This window comes from Haliotis cracherodii, unplaced genomic scaffold, assembly GCF_022045235.1.
Source record: "Haliotis cracherodii isolate W230 unplaced genomic scaffold, xgHalCrac1.p SCAF_24, whole genome shotgun sequence".
NCBI classification, from domain to species: Eukaryota; Metazoa; Mollusca; class Gastropoda; order Lepetellida; family Haliotidae; genus Haliotis; species Haliotis cracherodii.
Window position 1 is genome coordinate 3,569,548 of NW_027266280.1, and position 27,039 is coordinate 3,596,586.

The 27,039-nt window shown below is 39.7% G+C and overlaps 1 protein-coding gene across 1 annotated transcript; it reads left to right on the forward strand.

The window, feature by feature from the left end:
* Window positions 1–9,914: 9,914 nt before the first annotated feature.
* LOC139472394 (uncharacterized) lies at window positions 9,915–26,977 on the forward strand. Its single transcript, XM_071254868.1, has 4 exons — window positions 9,915–10,284; window positions 11,317–11,407; window positions 24,515–24,712; window positions 25,016–26,977. The coding sequence occupies exons 1-4, from the start codon at window positions 9,979–9,981 to the stop codon at window positions 25,474–25,476; spliced, it is 1,056 nt and encodes a 351-aa protein (XP_071110969.1). The 5' UTR covers window positions 9,915–9,978; the 3' UTR covers window positions 25,477–26,977.
* The last annotated feature ends 62 nt before the right edge of the window (window positions 26,978–27,039 follow it).

Here is a 27,039-nt window from a genome sequence, read left to right on the forward strand (position 1 = left end):
TTCTATTTTCATATTCTGTAAATACATGTACCAGACTATTGATAGTTTTACTCCTTGGTCAAAAAGTCTTTTCAAACTGTATTTTTGTACAAATTTATCAAAATCACATGTGTCATCTCTGTGTCATAAATGCAGTCATTTATATAATTTTATTATACTATACCCTTTTGATGCCATTGTGGAAATTGACGTACCATCAATTTTGATTTCATTATTCTTCGTTTATATAGTTTATGTGTCTTGTGATTATGCGATTTGACTCGCCTGTCTCCGGAAGATTCAGTGATGCACAGCAGCCTTGATCGAAACATCGACATGTCTTTGCTATTACATTCACAGCAATTCATACCCAACAAAGTAAAAACCACTTGTCACCAAGCCAAATACTTATACAAGACATCTTTCTCTATGTGTTATATGGAAGAGTAAAGCAATCTCTGCGCATGGCAAAAGTAAACTTTATGGCAAACTTCATGATATTTTTCAACTATAATTTAAATTTTATTTTCTTATTTCAGAAACCCTGATACGATTCTCGGGGGTAGATTAACATGTTGTCCCAGAAAAAGAGTTATCATAATTAGAACAATGTTTATTCAGCCCAGTGCTGAGGCAATAAGGCCCAATCATTCGAGATTGAATTAGTTTCCTTTTTTTAATGATCTCATTCAGGAATGTGCAATCCTCTTACTTGATAAAAATAACCATATGAACAGAGATTCTGATTATTTTCCCCACTTTCACCACACATCAACACAACTCTTTCATTTATTCTGTACTGCTTAACAATGGTGTTCATACATATAGAATATATAACAAAACTGAAGTAAAACATATTACATACAATTCAAGGTACTCAAGTGACAGCTTTTATCTTCAAACAATATGTGATATGATTCCCTATTTGTATAATATATTTTATATATAATATTCTATTTTCAACATAAATAAAAACAAATGTGTTGGTATTAATCGTTGCAAAAGTCTTTACTGAAACTATATAAGTCTCAAGTAATTTGAAATGCTTTGACATAAATTTGCTCCCAGTCAAGAATACTATTATTTGTAAAGGTGCAATTCCATCTAAGTTGTGATCATGATTCATTCACTGTCTCTCCCATTTCAGAATAAATGGGTGGCTTCCTTGGATCGTCGAGTCGGGCAGTCAGTGTGCACCTCAGAGGTTCTGCCAGCTTGCAAGGTGAGCTTCAAACAGCCCAAGGCACTCTAGGGGACTGGTCAAATATAAAATCCGTCTCCTTTCTGTCTCTGTCTTTTTTTAAAGGACTTGTGTAGACTTAAGACATTCTGTAGATGTAAGACCTCCTATAGGAAACCTTAAAGCTACAGAAGGTCTTAAGTCTACAATGATGGGGTGGCCCCTTCCTGGATTCTCTAGGCTGTCATGGGCTGGTGCATAGGATCCTCCTGATCCCTTTGACCATGCACAACCCAATCTAGGCAGAAATATTGCATTCACTCTCTCTCACATTTCAGCAAAAATGGGCGGCTTCCTCGGCGCGTCAAGGCTGCAGTCAGTGTACACCTAAGAGGTTCCGCCAGCTTGCCAGGTTGGCTTCATACAGCCCCATGCACCCTAGGGGACTGGTAAAGAGATCAAATCCACCTTCTTGTTCTCTCTGTCTTTATTAAAGGACTTGTGTAGATTTAAGACCTTCCGTAGGTTTAAGACCTCCTATAGGAACCCTTAAACCTGCTGAAGGTTTTAAGTCTACAATAATTGGGTCACCGAGAGAGATCAGCAACATTATACCACATTTTTGGCCTTCCGTCGCGTATTCTTTTCTTGTCTCATGTACAGTTTAATATATTCGTGATCGTCTCCATCAACATCTAAAATGATGCCCCCCTAACACATGTTGTAGTGATCGTTGACACCTCTTAATACGAAATGAATTATGTTGTAGAGCCATAGGCAGTTTATTATCCGGACTGCCACAGGGACTCGATCTCTTCATCACCATTCGGGTCAGCTCTCCTTGGTCAGTTGCCACGCCCTTCTTTCTTTAGTTCAATTTTTCTCCACTTTAATACTTCCAGTGTTCGTGAAAATTCTAAAGATGACGTGAGTGAATGCCCCCATACCCATTCCCCCCATTTGTATTTCGAAACTGGCAGAGAGGTGTGTCTAGTTCGATTTCATGTTTTTGGCGAATTTCATTTTTGACTTTTAGAAAGTTATCGAACAGTTTCAAATCGTACACAGTTTTCTTGGCTGTGTTTGTGTCTTTTGTCTAGGATCACACCATCGCTCATGCCGTCGTCAACAGCCACAAATCTACCTTGAGTATATTTCGGCTTTCGGTTAATATGACTGCAACTGACTATACGGGCTGCCGTATTGTGAATGCGTTGAAGTTTAGAGAGACTGTCCTTTGTAATACCACTCAACAGACTATTACCATCTGAGTAATGCTTTCCTAACGAGGTGATACGGGCATAGCCATATAAAAAAAGCTATATAAATAACCAAATGAGATGGCTTTACTTCAGAGGCTATGAACATTGTATTCATCAAAAATAAATGAATCACTATATATTAAGGTCATGCTATGTGATATGCAAATGGACCTGCCTGAATAAGTTGTAAATGTCATTGGACTTCTTAGGTTTTTTCAATCCATAATACTGCGGTTAGCCCCGTGTGGACAAGATGTAGAATGTGTCCCCGGCACCCCATTGCTAGTCGTTAGAGGCGACTGAATTGAGCAACCCGTTTGCTGTGGGTTGCATTCTTGTGTCAATAGAGGAATTGAGTTTCCTGATTGAGAACGCTAGACCTGGCGATATTATTCACCAGTCCAACACTCTAACTCTAACTCTAACCCGCCGTGTGATAGAACTGACCCAGAGATCTGGGGTTGAATAGGTCTTTAGCAACCCATGCTTGCCATAAAAGGAGACTATGCTTGTCGTAAGAGGCGACTAACAGGATCGGGTGGTCAGGCTCGCTGTCTTGGTTGATACATGTCATCGTAACCCAATTGCATGGATCGATACTCATGATGTCAATCACTGGATTATCTTGTCCAGACTTGATTATTTACAGACCGCCGTCATATAGCTGGAACAATTCTGAGTGCGGCGTTAAACAACAAACAAACTTGTGGTGTGCCTTATTGCACAGGAAAAACATACATGCAAAGCTTAATGCTGAGAAGAGCTGAGTAGCTTGTTGAGAACTTCAAGTACATGTTTCAGATCACATAAATCAATATCCCAGCTGACAATTTCACATTGTTACAATGTTAAGGCAATGTCATGTTTACGTTGTCGCGTTGTTACGTTGTTTATGTTGTCTTTGAAGGATGAAATACGTTGTGACAACATTATCTCATAACCATACTCAGCGGAAAAAGCATTAAATAGTACCATCCCCCAAACATTTCGCGACATGTCCCGGAAATGTTTTGGAAAATGTTTCATTATTGTGAATGTGTATCATTCGAGAAACGTTTTGGAGATGTTTTGAGACGAACCAGGGCGTCGAATCGCCCATTAACAGTTAGGTCGTGTTTTGCTGACAATTATCAAAATGATTAAACATGACCTAAATGTTGACAACATACATATGGCTATAATTTAAACCGGAATTGAAACCGGAATATATGTATTAAACAGGCATCGCTGAGCGTCTTCATCGCTGAGCAATTTATAGCTACAGTAGGATTTCGAAGCGAGCTTTGCAACCGGATGCGTTCAGTTGTGGATCACCATTTGTTTGGCCTCATTGTCAAAAGGGTTTCAGTGAACCAATTATCAAATGAAATTTTTTTGGTTCTACATGTAATGAACATTATGTAGTTTAAAATAGTTAAATATAATTCTGTATAGTACATGACAAAATATGGTTCTCGAAACCCAGAACGAATAAGGTTGCAATCAATCTCAATGTATTTTGTTCTTAGTGCACATTGCCTACACCTATCACCTCGTTACAAAAGCATTTACGATCACTTTTTATGTCAACAAACGATGACAGATAATATATATTGTGTTAACTTTAGCTTATTACCATATCACCGAGGACCAATTATCGCCAAGAACCCGTTAAGACGCGCGAATACCGACTCGTTAACTTCTGCTCGTTTGCATTAGAGGGAGGTCGAACATGTTTATCTGAAAATGATGAATAGATTCTTTTGGGGAACTATTCAACACACTCGTTATAAGCACCTTGCGCTTGCTTCAATATAAATTTAGTCAACATCCAACAACTAGATGATCCACATTTAGCTTAGTTAGAGCTGATTAGTACTTAACAAGAATCTACGAAAACACGCTTCAATAACCTAGTTTACCGCTTTAGGCAGCAGCCAAGTATTCCCATTGTTTAGATTCTATCTACGCCCAAAACAGAAATCTATGCAACCTTTCCGACGTACTGAAGTGAGCGAAATTGCGAATAGTTTCACGAAACTCAAAGGTTATTAGACCAGTACAATAAAATTGAAATAGTAGTAAATATTTTGAAATAACAAATGTCGATAACTGTCAGTGGCCAGTGGGCTAAGGATACGTTTTACACACACACACACACACACACACACACACACACACACACACACACACACACACACACACACACACACACACACACACACACACACACACACACAACCCCCCCCCCCAAAAAAAAAAAAATCCGAACGTAATTCTGGTAAAATATATAACAACACTGCTTGCTCTTGATTACTCTTCGTATCCAACTTAATAATATTATAGAACAAACACCCTCAGGCCTTGTTCACTATTTTGTACATCATGGTCTATGTCGTAATACCAAACATAACAACACCGTCCTATATTAAAGGGCCCACCTGTCCCTACGCTCAATGAATTGGCTGCTGCATTGCATGAGGAACGGGACAGAATTCCTCAGAATCAAATCCAGAGATTGATGCAAAGAATGAGGAAGCGTCTTGAAGCAGTTTTTCGGGTTACGGGATGTTATACAAAATACTGATGGAAAGTCAATATTTGGACTTGAAGGACATTGTTTTCCAATTCCGTGAATTGTGTGCAACAAACGTGACGTTAGTAATTTTTTGGGGTGAAATTAAGTCATTTTCCAAATCTGTAACATCTAAAAAACACCCACATCATTTCTTGGTAATCTTGGCTATGTTCCTCCTCAACCCTTTCTGTTCACTAAATAATTTATTTGGTATGGAACTCTTTTACACATTTAATGCACTAGTTCATTAAAGTAGCCCGATCTGAGAATATACGGGTGTTGCTTAACTAATTTCCACGTGTATAGGTGTGCTCCTGGGAATTTGCATGTGCCATTATTCCCAAAACAAGTCATTTCATTGTCAATACCCTTTTCATCTTCTTATCCCCCAGGCTTCACGGGTGTTTATGCTATACATTTACCAATCACGACATCGTCATTACTATCCTAATTAGGATTCTGCTACAGTAACAGATGTTGTCATTGTCATTCCTAATTTTCATTGACTTACTGTTACGGTTGTGCGATGACGATGTGATCTCATTTTGCGTGTGCTTCTTTGAGGCAATATGGTTGCCTAACATGGCATGGATTTAATGTCGCTTATAACTGTTATCGTTTCTAGATAAGCCCTCACCTCTCCTAAATACTACTATATCTAACAAGTTTACTGATACCACAGGAATCGGATATGTTTTAGAAAACAGTTAACAGTTTTAGCAAAGCAGGCACTGTGTCTGAAACAAGACAACATCTTCAGTAAACGTAAAAGAAAAACATGTTCAATACACCAGGGAACAACTGCACTCCATACGTTACCAGGCTGCGTGTGCTTGTGGTAATTGACAATGGGCAGAAAACCATACAACTTTTGTCTACATCTACACAATACAAGTACCCAATGCATTTTATTGATTAACAGCTCTGTCTTGGCAAACTATGAATAATGAAACTTAGTGATATGTGTGTGAAAATCAATAACGCACGGTATCATGTATTCAATAGAAGAATCTGCCAGTAACGTTTATATCACCATAGCTTGTGCATGTGCCCTCACCTGTTACGAGGGCACGAGTGGCCCAGTCGTCTAAGGTGTTGCAATTCGCCGTGCAGAGTTCGCATCTTGGGTTCGCATCCCGGTTTGTCATGTGTTCACGTGCTCAGGGGTTTCACCAAAGTGGTGACCGTCTACGACCTAACTGCATCACTTCCGGCTTTCCTCACAAGCTGACAGACCGTCATATAACTGGAACACTGTTCAAAGAGGAGTTAATAACAACTCACTCACTAACTCACACTCATCACAGTTGTACACATTCCCATATATGGTCACAAACATTTCATTCTTCATACTAGCTGTAAGAAATTCTTCACATTTCGCGTATTATCGCTTTGAGGCTATACTGAAATACATGCATAGAATCAGATGAAGTGAAGTGAAATGGGGTTTAACGTCGCATCATGACAAACTCTGAATAATGAAAGTGAAACATGTATATCGATGAAAATCAATAGTACTTACGTACGTTATCACACATTCAATGGCAGAATCTGTCAGTAACGTATTTATCACAATAGCCTGTGCATGTGGTCTCACCGGTAACGAGGGCAAGTATGCCCCAGTCGTCTAAGATGCCGCAAATCGCTGTGCAGAGTTGCGTCTCTTGGGCACGCCATAAAGCTATTGTCACGGGTTCGAATCCTGGTTCGTCCCGATTATGTGCTCATGAGATTCATCAAAGTGTCATCAAGCTGGAATACCTTTTAAAATTGAGTTAAACCCAACTCACTCACTAAATCACGATGCCGCATTTTAACATGAATACCCCACTCAGACACAGTATACAGACTCCGAGCCGACCAGTCCTTGTTTTAGCCCCTCAATGCCGAGCGCCAGACAGGGTAACAACAAGTACCATCCTTTAACGTCTTTGGTATGACGCGGCAGGGGATCGAACCCTGGACTTTCCGCTCTGCGGGTTGGCGTTGTACCTCAAGACCACGGAGATACTCGCATAGCATCAGCGGAGATATAAAAAACATAATGCTACGAGTACATTTAGAATTATTATTTATTTCATGTGAAAGGTGTGGAAGTCGAAAATCAAGAACATACAATACATTAAATGTTCATCCTGTGAAGATCAGGATAGAATAGGTCTTCAGCAACCCATGCTTGCCGTAAAAGGCGGCGATGCTTGTCGTAAGAGGCGACTAATGGGATCGGGTTGTCAGGCTCGCTGACTTGATTGATGCATGTCATCGTATCCCAATTGTCTAGATCGATGCTCATGACATCAATCACTGTATTGTCTGGTCCAGACTCGATTATTTACAGACCGCCGTCAAAAAGTTGAAATATTGCTGAGTGCGGCGTTAAACAACAAACAAACATCAAATGTTCATTGCCAATCGTTTAAAAAAATATCTGGATGGAACACTAGCTGGTCCAACTGACTGCTTCGGATCGCCTTCAAGTGGTTAACCATACAATGTAGAGAAGCCGAGGTGACCTAAAGTCGAATCGCTGCACATGTATTTCAGTTCATGACAATAGCTGTGTCTTTATTTAGGTGACCCGTGAAGATTCTGGGGTAGAATAGGTCTTCAGCAATCGGGTGGTCAGGCTCGCTGACTGGGTTGATACATGTCCTCGATCCCAATTGCGTGGATCGATGTTCATGATGTCAATCACTGGATTGTCTGGTCCTGACTCGACTATCTTACAGACAGCCGTCATATAGCTGGAATATTGCTGAGTGCGGCGTTAAACAACAAAGAAACAAATCTTTATTTAGTCGATACTGTCCGCACACCAGCAGTAGCAATACTGGCAACCGTGAAGACTAAACTAGTCAATAACCGTCTAAATGTTACAGCATCAGCCGCAAATGGCGCACTCGCCATGCATGACAATATAAGATTAGACCGGCTTGATCGGCGCTGAGTGAAGGAAAGAGAATTGAACAAGATCGCCCATGTCAGATTATCCGGGTTGTATTTAAAGGATTGTCAAAGATGACCAATTGTCAAATCCCACCCGGGTGGTATGTAGGAGATCGTAAAAGTCCAAAATGTAATTGTCATTGATTTGTTTGTATGTTGTGTATTGCCAAAAAGCAATGTACCAGCTAAAGGAAGGTGATCTTTGAATAATCGAGTCTGGACAAGACAGTGCAGTGGTTGACATCATGAACATCGAATCATGCAAATGGTAAACGAAAACATGTACTCGACCACGTCACCGAGCCTCACCACCCGACTGTTTTTTATCGCCTCTCTCTTCAAGGATAGGTGTCTGGGGACCTGTATCGGCACATGTGTTGTGATGGCCCATTTAACAGGATTATGCTGGCAATTTAGCCATAACCCAATAGCTGACTTGGCTTCGTGGTTTTGTTTCGTGTCTACTCTAATGAGCAGGAAATTGTAAAATCTTTTAGGTATCAGGTAAATTGTTCAAATGTATAAATGCAGACAATCCAGAGGATCTATGTTGTCGCGGACGGGCGGACACATCCTAAATATTAGTCGGCTGTGATCCGGAAACCAGACAGGGTTATTTTAAGTGAATATTTATATCAACGTCAGAGAATAATCATCAATCTCGATTTCCTCCGAAACAGATCCAGTTGCGTGTGAACGGCAAAATGGCGGTGTAAACTATACTGAACCAAATTACAAACTTCACAATCCTAACATTTTAACATTTCGACCAGTTATCGTGAGCCCTTATTGTGTATTTAAACAGTAATGGCCACGTATTGTTTTCAGATAACACCCGTTTTTGTGCAGGTGAATCGATCAAAAATGACACTCCTTTCACATGTGCAACGTGAACGTGCCATCGGCACGTTGCAGACGGGAACGTCCGTAGCTGAAGTCGCAAGGACCATGGGTTGTAGTCGACGGACTTTTTATGATTTACAGCCGCGTCTACAGCAAACGGGTACCACCGCTGATCGCCACGTGTGACGTCACATGCAGAAGATCGTCAGATTGTCTTACGTCACCTCCGTAACTGATTTTTGACTGATATATCAACCAGAAATGAACTTTTTAGGGGTAGACTGAGTGCGCAAACTGTTCGAAACCGTCTGAGAACTGCTCACCTTCAAGCACGACAGCCATCCTGCGGGCCAATTCTGACTCAATTACACAGACGTCAACGTCAGTTGTGGGCACAACGACACTTACGATGGAGGAATTGGAATCAAGTCGTCTTCAGGATGACTCCCGATTTAATCTTCGATTTGCTGATGGTAGGGCGAGGGTGTGGAGGCGCCGTCATGAACGTTACATTGTGTACAGGCAGTTGACAGATTTCGAGGCGGAAGCCTCATGGTATGGGGTGCTTTCTGTGGCAATGCACGTTCCAGGCTTCTTGTCATCCGTGGCAACCTCAACGCTGCTGCTTACCGCGACCAGGTACTGGCACCAGAACTTCTGCCTTTTATGGCAGCACATGGACCCGGTTTGACCCGGGAGTCAACGTCATGGACTGGCCGTCACGATCTTGGCACCATTTTGTAGCAACAATGGCGTCGTCTTCCCAATCATGTGTTCACAAGCATCACAAGGTCCATACGGAGGCGTTGTGTTGCAGTTGTCAACGCACATGGTGGCCATACAGGCTACTGAACTTGTGTGCCATCAGATTCTCGTGCTTGGGACTTATGATTTAAACTGTTGATGTTATTACCGAATAATAAAATTATGGTTACCACCGTTAATTAAAATCCTTCTTTGAACATTAATGATTTAAAATTACCTTCTCTGATACCTTTGTCCGTTGTATATCATATATGGGATTACTTTTAAAAATGTGAAGTTTTTAATTTGACTCAGTATATATGAATGGGTGCGGAAGATCGATGCTTTGGAAGGCTATATAAACCGTCTGTCTAACAGGATCTGTACAGATGCGACGCAGGGAACTTTAGCAGTACAAAGGAAGCCGTGTGAGTAGTACATGTGACAATCAACTGAAATCCTTTAAGATGGTGCCGATATTATTTTTTATAGTAACTTGTATTTGTCCAGTTCAACAACTTTGCTTCAATGAAGCGGGTATCATAGCAGATAACAGTTATTTGGAAAACAACTTATTTAGCATCATTAAGAGGAGAGTGCCCTCTGTCCGCGAGTGTGCCGTTGAATGCCATGCCAATCTTGAATGTTTCTCATTCGGATTCAAACCTGTACTTCACATTTGCCACCTCCACAAGAAAGACAGCTCCACAGCCCCAACCGACCTTGTGGCGAAACCACAATGGAAACATAGTGATATTTCTCACTGGCCGAAGGTATGTATGCATATGTGTTATATGTTATGTATGTGTACGCGGGACCACAGAGGGACAGCAGGAGTGTGTACCCCCTTTTTACTACATGCTGATCGCAATGGCGTATGACAAACGCAAGACTAAATCACATACTGCTGTGTTTAGGGACAGGATTGTGATACATGAACACATGCTTGAGATATAGCCGGAACCGTGCAATGGACACTGTTGTTTTCGCAGCAGTTACTTGTGCTCACGGAAGGGGTTTTATGGCTTTTTTTTATTAATCAACAACTCTAACCATGACATAACTGTTGTTTTTGGCTAACGATGCATATCGTTTTACAATTTATTTGTGGGGGCATGGAAGGCCCAGTCGTCTAAGGCGCCGTGATTCGCTGTGCAGAGTTGCCGTCCCTTGGGCACGCCGGAAACCTATGATTGCGGGTTCGAATCCCGGCTCGCCCTGATTACATTTTTAGGTTTGTCAGCACCATTCCCGTGCTCGTGGGTTTCACCGAAGTGGTAAACATCTGAGACCTCCATCACTTCTGGCTTTTCTCTCACATTAAGCTGACTCGCCGTGACATAACTGGAATAATGTTAAAAGTGGCGTTAAACCCAACTCTCGTCATTTGTTTTATGACCCGTGAAGATCCGGGGTAGAATAGGTCTTCAGCAACCCATGCTTGCCGTAAAAGGCGACGATGCTTGTCGTAAGAAGCGACTAACATGATCGGGTCGTCAGGCTCGCTGACTTGGTTGATGGAAGTTATCGTATCGGATCAATTGTGTGGATCGATGCTCATGATATCAATAACTCAATATTTACAGATCGCCATCATATAGCAGTAATATTGCTGAGGACGGCGTTAAGCAACAAAAAATAAATTGGCTCTATATATTAAGTGCACCACACCTTTTCCAAAAAGCTGTATCCACTCTTGCTTATATAGGCGGTGGGCATTTTAAAACATACCTTTCCTGAATTACTTGCTAATTAACCATGGGAATGTAGATAACTGTTACGACTGATACTTTGTTTATTCCAAGGAGCTGATGGGTCCGTGCGCAGATCACACGTGTCCGTCAGGGAGGCGATGCAGTGTGCATCGTGTGACTGAGGCGCCGCTGTGTTTGGAAGGTAGGACTTGGTTCTTAATGACATCATTGGTGTCCATTTACCCAGAGATGGGATCTGACAATAACAAAAAGTCTTTACCATCTGCGTCCAAAGAGACGTCAGTTTACAGCAGCTCTTCACTGTTTTCGAGAATCAGTAGACTATATTCCCCGTTTGCGTTGGGGTCCGGGTTAGAACTGATTTCCAGGGATCTCTGTTGGTTGTTTATGGCGACTTAATGAGTCGTGTGACATGCATCGATAGCGTGCCATTGTAGCATGACGGCGTCTGTTGTTGCTGATTGGCTTCACACATTGTACCCATGTGAGGAATCGAACTGGGTCTTCGGCTAGACGAACGAAAGCTTTAACCACTAGGTTACCGCACTGCCCCCATCGCTGTGGCGTTACCAGAGGTTGATATGTGTATTTGTGTAAACTACACATATGGATAAAACATTATATTCAGTGCGCCACATAGTTAAAGTTAATAACAATATGAAATGCATTACTTTGACTATCTAAAACATATGTTAAATCAGCTATCATTGTAAGATTTTATGTATATCTTAGGTATAGTTTTGTCAAAATTATGTATATGTGTTTGTGTGTCTGTGTGTGTCTGACTCATTGTCTGTGTAAAAATGTAGTAGATAGTACATGACTCACATCAGAACGCACAATTGTTTACCATACAGTTTAAATGGATAGAGAATTGTTATATAAATATGTATATTCCTGCCTGAGCCTACACTATAATCGGATATCTAGTCTCCCCTGACGGGAAAGTTAAGCTATATTTTACAAGTACTTCAGCATTAAATTCCCAGAGACAGTTTGGTGGAAAGTAATTATGAGAAACGAGTTGTTTTGAAATAATATTTAGAATGCATTTCATTTCTATTGTCCTAATTGGGTTATGGGTTAATGACGCTTCGAAAGTCGTATATGTGACTGAAGGTAGAGACAAATATCTAATCCGTATGTATTTTGTAAGGGAAACATAACTGTGTTCATGTATAACGTGTGTCTGCAAAATGTACATGCATCTTTATCAATATAATTGTGATCCCGAAATCGGACGAGCACATATTCGGCTTCAACTCAATATCTAATGACCGAAAAAAATAATTCTTTGGAACGTTGAAAACAATACAAACAGCGGCTGATAAAACTGACAATTATTTGTCAATACATGATCTCTTTTTTTAATCAATTTTAGGATTGATGGAGGAATATGGGTGAATGGGTGGGTTGGTGGGGGTATTATTAACAAAATTAAAATATGAACAGTGACTATTCTGTTGCAGTCTGAGAATCTTGTTTATTTAACACATTACAGGAAAATAAACATGTGTGGATATACAAGCTAAATGAGAAACAAATATTTATGTTACAAAAATCATATTATAAGAGGCAAAGTAGCAGGAAGAATTATAGGAATGGATCACCAAATATCAGCCCAAACCGTTCTAATGTACGGCATTGAGAGAAATATCACTTTCTCGGTCTATCGCTTTATTGCTTTCTTGCTCTATCACTTTCTTGCTCTAACACTTTCTTGCTCTAACACTTTCTTGCTCTAACACTTTCTTGCTCTAACACTTTCTTGATCTAACACTTTCTTGCTCTAACACTTTCTTGCTCTATCACTTTCTTGCTCTATCACTTTCTTGCTCTAACACTTTCTTGCTCTAACACTTTCTTGCTCTAACACTTTCTTGCTCTATCACTTTCTTGCTCTAACACTTTCTTGCTCTATCACTTTCTTGCTCTAACACTTTCTTGCTCTAACACTTTCTTGCTCTAACACTTTCTTGCTCTAACACTTTCTTGCTCTATCACTTTCTTGCTTTATCACTTTCTTGCTCTAACACTTTCTTGCTCTATCACTTTCTTGCTCTATCACTTTCTTGCTCTAACACTTTCTTGCTCTATCACTTTCTTGCTCTAACACTTTCTTGCTCTATCACTTTCTTGCTCTAACACTTTCTTGCTCTATCACTTTCTTGCTCTAACACTTTCTTGCTCTATCACTTTCTTGCTCTAACACTTTCTTGCTCTATCACTTTCTTGCTCTAACACTTTCTTGCTCTATCACTTTCTTGCTCTATCACTTTCTTGCTCTAACACTTTCTTGCTCTATCACTTTCTTGCTCTATCACTTTCTTGCTCTAACACTTTCTTGCTCTAACACTTTCTTGCTCAAACACTTTCTTGCTCTAACACTTTCTTGCTCTAACACTTTCTTGCTTTATCACTTTCTTGCTCTAACACTTTCTTGCTCTATCACTTTCTTGCTCTATCACTTTCTTGCTCTAACACTTTCTTGCTCTAACACTTTCTTGCTCTTTCACTTTCTTGCTCTAACACTTTCTTGCTCAAACACTTTCTTGCTCTAACACTTTCTTGCTCTATCACTTTCTTGCTCAAACACTTTCTTGCTCTAACACTTTCTTGCTCTATCACTTTCTTGCTTTATCACTTTCTTGCTCTAACACTTTCTTGCTCTAACACTTTCTTGCTCTATAACTTTCTTGCTCTAACACTTTCTTGCTCTATCACTTTCTTGCTCTAACACTTTCTCACTTTGTTGCTTTCTCGCTCTATCACTTTGTCATTGGTCTATTGCTTTCTCGCTTTCTCTAATGACTAACTATAGTCATATGATGAAAGAATCGGATGTTCTTTAACTTCTTTTGAATAGTATGTACTGAAAATCTGGAAATTAACGTTAGAGTTAATTATAAATGTACAAAAATGAGAGTAGACTTAATTTATTAAACTTTGCATTTATGTCTCAGAAATGACTGTTGATAAGACGGCCTCAGTGCATACTTTGAATAGCAGAAATACCAAATTGAATATAAAAACCAATCAACTATCTGTTTCCACATTTCGGTAACTGAGAACAATATGTCATCCAAAAACTAGAAATTACAATTGGTGACTTAGTTATGCTGATTGGTGTCTTTACTATTTGATAGTAATTCATTAACAGCAACTCATAATATACTATTGGATAGTGATCATAAACACGCCATGATTTTGTCGGAATCGTACAATCGACTCTGCTTTATGCAGACATTTCCATTGGATAGTGACAGGATTTTGTCGCTTTATCTAATGCCGGAACAAGACTTCTTTGAGATTATTGCACATTCGACAATCACACTGTTCACGGATCTGATACAGATGTTGATATGATGAGATAAACTTGATCCCGGGTCAGTGTATGTATGCCAAGAGAAAGATCTAACATGGACACATCAAATGCGTACAACTGTGGATTTAAGCTGGCTGTTATGTTTTAAATAATTGTAATTTATTTATTTAAGGCAGTTATAAGACGGCCCGCTCAGTATCAAATCTTTTAAAAGAATGGTAAGTTGTTAGTGAAAGCTGAGTCAGCTTTCACAAAATAAAAATAACATTGTGTCTTTTATGTTTAATGTATGGTAAATCGCGATAAAATAAATACCCCCTTTCTATGGCTTAATCATATGAAACGTATCTTTGATAATTGTGATCTTACCTATATGTTTGATTACCCTGATGATTATAACAAAGCGCACACTTTACATTAATTTGAGGAGACACTTCACTTTAAACAGTTTTGGAGCATTGGTGTCGTCAACTCTTCAGAAGGGAATTACTACAAGTATCTTTGAGACTATTCATCATTTGAAAATTACTAACTGCTGCCTCCACATATGTCTCAACCTTTACTTTCCTTCCGTACATGTAACCAGACATTGCCAAAAGAGACGGGTAGATGGTAGGTATAGCTCGTAAAGATCACTCCTGAACACGATGTGACACAAAAGCACTTGGTGACCAATTCCACTATCTGTTCCCTTGGTAATCCCTAGCCAACAAACCATTTTGATTGATTAATATTATTATGATTGGCCAAACATCTTTAACACTATTTGTATCATCTTTTGAGTTCTAGATTTATAAGAATAATATTCTTCACAACGTTACAGTTTATCCAAAAAGAATTAACTCAATCATTGTGTTTATGTACTTGTCATCTTGCTGTGTCATGTTATATATACTTTTATTAAATTAAATCAAGTACTACCGCTGCTGGTCACCTAGAGTCAATAAAAGGCTGTTGTTGGTTGGCTCAGCCAGACCCATAGTTTCATTAGGTTAACGTGAGTGAGTGAGTTAATATATTCTTATATAGTTTCTTATGCAAAGTTATATTTGATAACAATTGATGAAACATCTTTGAGCATACTATAGTTAATAAAAATTCATAAAACATATTTGAGCATAAGAAAATCATGTATAGTTTTAAAACACGGGCTATAGGCCATCAGTAACCAAAGCTGGGCCACCTCCCAGGGGATCATGGGGACTTGCAGTACCTCTGTTTCCTGCATGATACCCCAGCAGGATTTACGTCATCAGTTTAGCTACTGGTGGTTGTGCACGATACCAGCCAATGTTTAAAAATAATACTCAGCAATGAGCTGGCTTAAAAGCTCTGGTTGATGATAGTTACATCGATTATGATAGGATTACGGGTCACATGGTCATATGAGACTTATGGCAAAGGTATCAGCATCTGTGAAAATAAAGTAACGTGAACCAAATATTTCAGATGTTGGAAAGAAAGGGTGATATATGGTAATATGAGCACATAAAAAACTATTCAAATACATACCCTTACTATTCGGAATGACATGAGAAAATTTTGCAATTGTTTTCCCATCTAAGGAAATGTCCATATTTCAAACCCAAGTAAACTAAAAAAGGAGTAAACTTTCCTACAGTATTTGCGTTTGTGCTATTGCTGGAATATTACTAAAAGCGGCATAAAACCATACTGACTCACTCTAACTAAATGAGACCATTCCATGATTGGAAAAAAGTTATTTTTTATTGTTATTTCTCTCTTTGGTGTAAGTGTTAAAGTTCTTTACTGGGGAAACAATCGTTTCTAAAATGCATTTAGGGACTATATTTGAGTGAGTGAGTGAGTGAGTGAGGTTAAACGCTGCTTTTAGCAATAATCCAGCAATGAGTTTCTCACATTGTACCCATTTGGAAAATCGACCCTGGGTCTTCGGCGGGACGAGTGACCGCTTTAACTACTAGGTTACCCCACAGTCCCCTATGTTTTAGGATTGAGTTTATATTTTGTGTGCATTCATTGAAGTATAGCAGTCACAATTATTTTTGTGAAATAGCTCCGTTACGCCATGCGACATACACATGCATCACATATGTTATGTAATTACAAAATCGATTTTTATGTAATATCATGCCGTACTTTAATAACTTGTTTGTGGCTCACGTTCGGGAAGTATTACATTTTGTGACATGCGCAATTATAAATGACAAACTTCTAAGGCAACAGAAGCGTTGAAATTGGGGTCTTTATTAATATCCCTACGCTAGCAAACTTCGAACAGCGATCAAGTGCATAATGTATTTGATTCTAAACCTTTTTGTCCAAAACACAATTAACAATCGATAGGCAGTTTACAAATTTCCTTACAATGCCTTCGGGTATCCAAAATCGATATTTGTGATAGACGTAAAGTAGTGACCCATTGATTATGAGATCCTCTATCAGAGAAAGTACTCCCTGCTTCCAGCAAAACATACATTTGACGAAGGATAAATGCAATCTTTGAGGAGCACTCGGCCAATAACAATTGCGTAGATCTGTGTTCCAAATTTGTGTAGTAATTGTTACGTTAAGCTACATGTGCATCTATAGCTATAGCTAACACGAGATTATGAAAATTAGTATTCACGTTGATATGCTACTTTCACTTTGACTCAACCTGTGAAAGCTTTGTCTGGTTACCGTAAAAGGTTACAGATGTATAGCATAACGCGAAGAACGTGTGTTATTAATATTGCAACGATGTTCAAGCGGAGCCGTTTCCTGTCAATCAGCATACGTACATATTAATTAGTATACGAAACCCTATTTTATCATGGACAATGCTTATAAATATACACAGTTATACCTGAACACAGTATTATTGTATGACTGTAAATGTAAAACGTCAACGCCAGAGAATAATTTGCCTCGACTATCTGCCGAAAAGGACGTAAAAGGCAACCTAGCGGTGAAAATTATGTGAATGGATCAATGGAAATTCGCGATAAGGTTAAGAAAGTACTTATTACTGAAGCGTAGTAGGGCTACGGTGAAATGTTTTTGTCTGATTATCTCCATCGTAGGGCTTATTATCTCCTACATAGGACTTAGTATCTTCTACGTAGGACTGAGTATCTCCTACGTAGGACTTAATATCTCCTACATAGGACTTAGTATCTTCTACGTAGGACTGAGTATCTCCTACGTAGGACTTCCTATGAGAGAGAGAGAGCCATCGGTATGGCCGAAAAGGGGGCAACACAGGTCCAAATTGCCAGGTTTGGTTTTACACCATTGACAGTAGTAACAAGGCTGATTCAACGGTACAGGCAGACAGGAAGGACACAGGACTGGTCTTGAACCGGACGACCTCGAGTGACAACACCACTTGAACACGGTCAGATACGGCTCATTCACCTGCGAAACAGATCCGTAACGGCGACGGCGACGGTAGCAACAACGTTGCAACATCCCATTAGCCAACATACAGTACTACGACGACTGCGTGCTGCTGGAATCCGAGCGTATCGTCCTTTCCGAGGAATGGTACTGACTGCTCAACATCGACGCCTGAGAGTGCGATGGGCGAGGCAGGTTCGACGCTGGCAAGTGAGAAATTGGCGTCTAGTGCTGTTTACTGTCGAAAGTCGGTTTAACATGTTTCGAAATGACGGCAGAGAACGAGTTTATCGACACAGAGAGGAACGTTTGGCTCCGGCGTGTATTCGAGAGGTCCATCCATTCGGCGGGGGAGGTATCATGGTGTGGGTCGGTATTTGTGGAGATCAGAAGACTGATTTGGTGATTATACAGGGAAACTTGAACGCTGTGCAGTACAGAGGCCAAGTGTTGCAGCCAGTTGTGCTTCCGTTCTTACAAAACCAACAGCAGGGGACATTGTTTCAACACGACAATGCCAGGCCCTATACTGCAAGACTGACTCGGAACTTTCTAAACCAACAGAACGTTGACGTTTTGCCCTGGCCTGCCCACTCACCAGATATGAATCCTATTGAACATCTGTTGGACCATCTTGACAGACAGATTAGAGCACGCCATCAGCCTCCCGTCAACAAACAAGAATTGCAGCAGGCCCTGAGAGACGAGTGGCAACGGATTCCAGTCCACGTCATCAGACGACTGTCACAGCATGCATTGAGGCAGCTGGAGGTCATACACGCTATTGAAGGCAACTGTGTCGACAATGAACTTGTAGTGTGTCTGACAATTTTTGGGTGGCATTTCAGACAACTTTTGAAAATCAAATTTCTTACCCCACCATTGTTTACCTTGAGCTTACATTACCTGTGATTGCACAATTTCATTCAAACTGTGGTTGATCAATCATGTGTTACCCCTTCCTAGATTATAATATAATTCACAACAAAATCTCTTCTTGTTATTTTTATATCGATCATGGAACTCGACCTATACTTTCTTTTGCCGTCGAGTTTATTTTAAGTTCACCTATGAATCTTAGAAGGGACATGTCGCATTGTCACGCTATCGCCCTAACATAAACAAGCAAAAAGTGTCAAAATAAACGACAGCCCGACAATGCGACAACGTGACATTTTGGCCATTAGTCGCATTGTCGCGCTTTAAATAATATTTTTTATTTTACCGAAGGGCGACAATGTGGCATTTTTCAAGGTGAAAATATGTAGCATGCTGAATATCATGCTAAAAGTGCATTATTATTCCAGTCTCCAAGGGGTGTATACAACCCAAACTGCCTGTGATGTAGGGTACCTGTTGGTATATGTTTAGTATTGGGACACGTATGTTGAATTTTCGTTTTTTCCATATTATTTACTTCGATTGTTGCTTATATTAGATTTGGATCTGTAAACTGATAAAAAGAATGGATTTTGCTCTTATGATGACCTAATATTTTGTTCACGAGTTGATGTGTAAGTTAAAAGTTAACCTCGCAATAGTTTTTTAATTTGAAGTTTACACGATATACGGCTTTTCCATTGGACGAGTGGTCGGTCACATGACCTCGAAATTGACGTTCATAAGTGTATGAACGACACAATTTGACGTTTATACGTTTTTCACGAGACCGTGTTCTTGAAATGACGTAAACACTGACGGACTACTTCCACATTCCTGGGGAAACCCATGGAAATTCCCTAGCACGAAAACATACATAAGCATTCTTTCTGATCATGTAGAACCTTTATTCTTGGTCTCAGCGTTTAAGTATACATTGAGAAATGTCAGAGAGCGTGACTGTATGATTGTTCACGAATATCCTCGGTACGGCCTATCCTAATGAACAAACGATGAAATGCACATCTAAACTATCGTAGTGTCGACTCGATCCGTGCCTTAGCTGACATTGACCGTCTCCACCAATGATAACTAACACATGTAACCGCCACAGGTTCATTAACAACTTCGGAAATCTCTCCCGTCACGTTTATCGTGTCGGCCATTTTGACGTCTTGTACTTGATGTAAATGTATTACGACGCGCTGTCGTTGTTAATGACTTACTGAGGTAGTTCTTTACAGACATTTCTCATCTAATGAGGATGATTTGAACACATGTGCTGCTTAAGATGTTTCTGAAGAGCAAGTTGCGCATCCATGTCACCTCACTTTTTGAGGAACTATTTTACTCCGCGATATGGCTGGTTGTTGTATGGCTGTCAGTGTAAACATAAGGTGGCACGTACTAAATAAAATTGTGTTTAGATCTTGGTCTGCATCCTTTGAGGTAAGAAACTGTGATAAAAAAATGATAAGAATTGACTAAGTCTTTCACTTTGTGTGAATTCATTTGAGTATTCATTGTAATTGCCAACATTGCCACCATACAGCTATGAAGCGATAATAATAAAACCATTTACAATATTCAATCAGTAGAGCAATGCATGATTTCTATTGTAATCATGCTAAGCATACACAATGTCCTGTATACAAATTAATTAGTTTGAGAGTGCCCGTAAATGAGTCTATAGCTAGACACGTCGAGGATCAATAGAGATCAGAACAATTTCGATTGAGTTGTTTGTGATGTGAAACTTGTCATCGGTAAAAAACTATTACCATCTGGTTACTAGGGACACATGTGTTTTGTTGATAGCCAACCAACTCCCTTACACGCCAGTGGAACACTTGAGTTGTATGATAACCAATCAATCCAAAAACTCAAGTTGAGAAACCGTGAGAATCTGAATCTAGTGATTTCTCCAACATAAACTGGTTTGTGGTTGTTGCCTTTGCACAACACTCACGTTCAAAATGGCACGTCCACATACACGTTATCATATTGATTCTATCGTTAACAAAAATACATATAAATCCCATTTCCCCCGCTTTTACATGTCTTGAACGTTACCCAAACACAGGCACCCAATAATCTTTCCTATCTTGTCAATAATTTACTTTCAACGACTGAAGCATTTACATGAATAAATGACCCGTGAAGATCCGTGGGAGAATATGTCTTCAGCAACCCATGCTTGCCGTAAAAGGTGACTATGCTTGACGGAAGAGGCGTCTAACGGGATCGGGTGATCAGGCTCGCTGACTTGGTTGAAGCACGTCATCGTATCCCAATTATATGGATCGATGCTCATGATGTCAATCACTGGATTGTCTGGTCCAGATTTGATTATTTGCAGACCATCTTCATATAGCTGGAATATCGCCGAATGCTGCATTTAACAACAAACAAACAAAGATGAATAAGTGATCAGCTGAGTAAATGAATCAATCCAATGTTACCTATGGAGCTCCTTCTTCACATCACAAGCATGGCAAAGGTTGTAATGTTTGTTTGTTGTTTAACGCCTCATTAAGCAATATCCCAGCTATATGGCGGCGGTCTGTAAATAATCGAGTCAAAGACACTGCTGGAAGAAAACAAAAGGAATAACATTACATTCCACAGCAAACTGTAAAACAGGGGAAAAGGTAAGCAAATACCTTTTAACGCCGGAATCCATATATTGTATTAATAAGCACGAACCACGTTTGAGAAAAACAATTTCTAAATTGTTTTTTTATAAACAGGTTGGATTGGAAATATAGGGTTGGTTGGTTATAATCCAGTGATTAATATCATGAGCATCGATCCACGCAATTAGGATCGATGACATGTATCAACTAAGTCAGCGAGTCTGACCACCCGATCCCGTCCGTCGCCTTTTACAGTTGACATCAAGTAAATTGAGTCACTGATGAACGTCAACAAATACAACTTCAATCCTTAATTATATTCCATAGCAGAGGAATTCACGTCATCGTCTGAAACACAGACCCACATCCAATTTATCCCTCCCTCACAAGAGCCTGAGCCTGAGCCTGTCTCAGCCACAACCTCAACGGAAAGAGATAAAGCAAATGCGAAAACAGAAGTGATCAAGGTCCCTCAAAAACATTTGGAAGTGTCTTCATCAATCCCTGTCAAGGTTCATAACACCTTTGAACTTCTCGATAGGGAAGTGTCTCCATTGCTATCAATACAACATAGAGGACCTTCCCCCCGTTTACGTTCTCCAATTGAGCATCAATGAATTCAATTAAATACAATGGAACAGCAGAGGACTTCGAAAGAAATTTGATTAGATACAAGCATTAGTTAAAGATTTTAAGCCATCAGCTCTATGTCTCCAGGAAACGTATCTTGGATATATTTGACCTGAGGCAGTATAATTGTCATTATTTACTTTCTCCTCCGGGTGATAAAGCAACTGAAGGCTCTACCATTTTAGTCAGGCAGGACATCATTCATAGTGGTGTTCATTCAAATACTAATCTTCATGCTGTTGTTATCCGCTATACCTTGTACGTTGTATTTACTTTGTGCCTTCTACCTTCATCTGCACTTCGACAGTCTGATCTTCAGTTTTATTATGTTCAACTCCCAAAGCCATGCATCATCATGGGCGATTTAAATGTGCAAATAAAACCTATGTGGAAGTACAAATATAACCAATAGGGGGAAGGTTATTGAAGATTTTAATTCTAAAATAATTTATGTATATTCAATGACGATTCAAGCACATACATCCTGCCACAGGAACTTACTCTGCACTCGGTCTGTTCCTCACAGATTCTAATATTGGTCTGTACATGATGACCTTTGTCGAAGTGATAACTTTCCTGCTGTTCTAAAAGCTATGGAACCGAATGATGACCCACGTTTAAGACGGTGGTATTTTTACAAGGCCAAATGGTCCTTGTATGAAATAGTATGTGCTGAAAAATTAAACCCTGACAATCTTAAAAATGTAAACTGATCCCATCCAGTTGTTTTCGAGTGTGCTCAATGATATTGCTGACCAAACAATTCCTAAGTCCTCAAAATCCTCATATTCATACACTATGGTTTAATAACCCCTGCAAACAAGCAATTAATTCACGCACGCCCATGTCCAAGGTGTGGAACATGATTTAACAAATCAAAGGCAAAGGTTCCAAATAGTCTGTACACCATCTTAAAGACAGTGACATATTAATGACTAATGCAATAATCTTGGTTAAACTCTAGCCAAAAAGTCTTGATCATCAAATTATGTCCCTGAGTTTTAGAGATTTCAGAAAACAATAGGACAAAAAAAGATTTAATTCTGAATCTAATAACGTTGAAGATTACAATGAAGTGGGTTTTTTTCATTGCATGAACAGAGCTAGATACCGCTCATGATAGTGCAGCAGGGGATGATAATATCTTTTATCAGTAAATGGTGTAAATGGGCCAAGTTGCCCGAACACCTATAAAACCTTTAAATGATCAATCAATCAATAATTTTATCAGTTACTCTAGCATTTGCCTGAATCATATCTTCAGACACTTTTAGACACATAGTTGTGATGTATTGTTGACCAAATATGGACGTCGGGGAATTTTTCTCTTTCAATGCATAATGCCATCGTCGTACCCATTCCAAAACCTGGGCGAGATCATACAGATCCCTCAAATTATTACCCTATATCTTTGACCAGTTGCGCTTGCAAAATCCTAATTACTAATATTCAATGTGGTTTCCGGAAAAAATAGAAGAACTATTATCATTTAGTACCATTAGAATCCTTTGTTCAAAAAGCTTTTGATAATGACGTTTTATCAATTTTCTTGAGAAAGCATACGATTCTACCAAGCAGCATGGCACTTTATAACATAATTTTTAACAGACAGGCAATTTCAAGTCCGAGTCCGACAATTATAATCAGGTTGGATGGTTGGTTGGTTGGTTGTTTAACGCCGCACTCAGCAATATTCCAGCTATATGACGGCAGTATGTAAATAATCGAGTCTGGAGCAGACAATCCAGTGATTGATATCATGAGCATCGATCTACGCAATTGGGATTGATGACATGTATCACCAAGTCAGCGAACCTGACCACCCGATCCCATTAGTCGCCTTTTACGACAAGCATAGTCACCTTTTACGGCATGGGTTGCTGAAGACCTATTCTATCCCGGAATCTTCACGGATTTATAATCAGGAACAGGGTGTCACACAATGCAGAATGTTTACGTCACTTTATTTAAAAATAGCATGTCAAAGGTTTTATTTGATCCAGTAGATGGATCACTTTTTTTGTGGATGATTTTAACATTTCTTGTCGTGGTAGAAATATGCATACCATAGAGAGACAGTTACAAATCTGTCTCAATAAATTTCACAAGAGGTCCCTTGAAAATTGGTTTGAAGTTTCTAAATAAAAAACAAATGGTACACATATCTGCTGAAAATAGAAGCCGAATAAGGACCCTAACCTATTTTTAATTGGCACCACTAAAGTGGAGGCAATATTCCAGCCTATCACTGAATTATCTTGTCCAGACTCGACTTTTTACAGACCGCCGTCATAGAGCTGGAATATTGCTGAGTGCGGCATTACACAACTACAAAAAGTAAAACAAATATCATGCCTTCTACTATGTCAATCAATAAATCTAATTGTCAAGATGTGAAACGCATGCATGCGCGCACCAAAACCCCCACATTTCAGAGAATGTTTCTACTCCACAGCTGATGTCTATAAACCGGATGTATGTTCCGAAGACCCTATTCCAAACGCAACCTGTAGTTCTGAGTCCAAGATGGCAGGGAGTATCAGATCTTGTACCTGTAAGACCAACTACAGAGATGTAATCCTGGACGTCGTCAGTGTCAACAACACCTGCCTGGTCAATGGCAGCTGGACTCCACCCTTGATTAACTGCACAGGTAAACCTTAATCATTATGTAAATCACCGTGGCTTTGTTTAGTCAGCAACTATTTGTTTTGTTTTGTGGTGTAATCATGGACACTTGTTTGCCGAAGTGCACCGATTCAGCGTCCCTTCATTGCCAAAACCTGCTGGTCGTTAGAAAGAAACCCGTTCAGATCCTAGTAAATTACTTAATATGCATGTAAGCAGTCTTGGCTTGCACAGTTGAACATCAGTTTAAAGCAACGTTAATTAAACGATCACGTTTTCGTGACTTTCACTATTAATTATTATCATGTCTAAATCATTGCATTTCCAGGTCCGTACATCAGACTTACCACTCCTAGTATCAGCACATACACCTTCCAACAGATATCTGCCAGCAACTTACACACAATCACAGGCGGCACCTCCACCGTGGTGTTCCTGGTCAAGGCTTGCCACGATGCCAACTTTGCCCTGCACACAAGTCCTAACACCTACACCACTGATGTGTATGAAGTGGGCTTTGGTGGGTATGGGAACACGAAATCCTTTATTGGTAAATGCATTCAGTGTAGTATCATGGATTCCCATGCTGAATCATCTATTGTATCATGCAACGAGTACAGACCATTTTGGCTCAGCTGGAAGAATGGCGTCATCTCTGCGGGAAGAGGACCGGTTGCTGGGACCCAGAAATTCATGCAATGGACGCCAACTCAAGCCATTGTGATAAATCACGTTAGTATCAGTACCTATGTTAATAATGCTGGTACGTGGCTCTTCCGAGGGCAGTAAAATACTCACCGATGAAGAACCTCATGACTGCGCTTTTTGTCACCCTTCAACCCCGTGTTATCATTTACTTGTTCCTTATCCTTACTCTCGATATGCAGCCTTTTATACCCCGAAATATACAGACACTATGATCAAATCCCACCGTTGACAAAATATAGAAAGTGTTGTCTGCTGGCATTTATGATACTGGCTACAACAGGGGAAATACACTGAAGAAGGACATTTCGCATGGAACCAGGAACAACGCTAATCGGAGGCAGGGTGAAGAAAACTGAATTGACTTTCGGCCTCGATCACTCCACCCCAGCACAAGCGAGAAGACAGACTATACATAGAGGGGTGGCCTGAGCCAAGATGATTGTAGGGTGTTTCGTACAGGTTCACCTACAATTTCCCCTTTGTTGACTGGGTCTATAAAATTTAATTTCTGGAACGTGTCTGGACTAAAATCCAAAGTTTACGATTCTGAATATATTACCTTTGTTAACTTATTTGTTATTGTCGGGCTAACTGAAACATGGTTGAAGGAGACAGATTTGGGTGGTTTATTCAGTGATTTTACTATATGCACAAAAGATGGTGAGTGGATATCAACCGGGGACGAATCAGAACACTTACGCACATCTTGTAAAGTGGACGAAAGTGTGTGATAGTGGTATATTTATTTTACTAGATAAAGAAATATGTGGTCTAAAGAAAGACCTTTTATATGCATGTGTATATATTCACCCGGAGTCTTCAACCTGTAATGGGGCGGTCGGGTAGCCTACTAGTTTAGCGTTCGCTCATCACGCTGAAGACCCAGGTTCGATTTCCGACAATGTGTGAAGCCCAATTCTGGTGTCCCCCGCCGCGATATTGCTGGAATATTGCTAAAAGCGGCGTAAAACCATACACACTCACTTCAACCTGGTATAATAAGCCGTTACGTCAATGTAAAAACGACATCTCACTATTACAAGATGATCTGTTGCATCTGCTTTCTAAATGTGATAATGTGTATGTTATCATCAGAGTTGATTTCAACTCTAGAACTGGCACACTACCTGATTTTGTTGAAGATGATGTCCTTGCAATTGAATTCTTGGAAGGGTTTGAGTATTACTTAACTTTAACATAAAACGATGAATTAGCTCAACATATTCTGCAGAACTGTTCTGATGGCATCCAAATTCATCCGGGCACTATAAAGTTATTTATTTGTCTGCTGGTGATATAGTAATGTTTTCAAGCACAATACCTGGACTACAAAAGCAAATTAATCAACTGGAATCTTATTGAACAGAATGGAATTGATCTTTCAACAAGAATAAAAAAGTTATTGTTTTTAAAACTGGTGGTACACTAGCTAGAAGAGCGAAATGGTTTTATCAAGGACATTCATTAGATGTTGTATTGTTCTATAAGTACTTAGGTGTATATTTTACAAATAGATTGTCAGTATCAAAGAAACCTTCAAGTTATTCCGTCTTTAAAAACAGCTTCTGTGGAGAGCTATACTTATTAGATGTGACACTAAAAACATTTCGAATTACACTTGCATGATTCAGATGTGGTTCAAAC

Coding starts and splice junctions, on each gene's coding strand:
- LOC139472394 (XM_071254868.1), top strand. CDS start 9,979: ATGGTGCCGATATTATTTTTTATAGTAACTTGTATTTGTCCAGTTCAA. Junction 11,408..24,514: donor GGCGCCGCTGTGTTTGGAAG/GTAGGACTTGGT, acceptor TCTACTCCACAG/CTGATGTCTATAAACCGGAT. Junction 24,713..25,015: donor ACCCTTGATTAACTGCACAG/GTAAACCTTAAT, acceptor TTGCATTTCCAG/GTCCGTACATCAGACTTACC.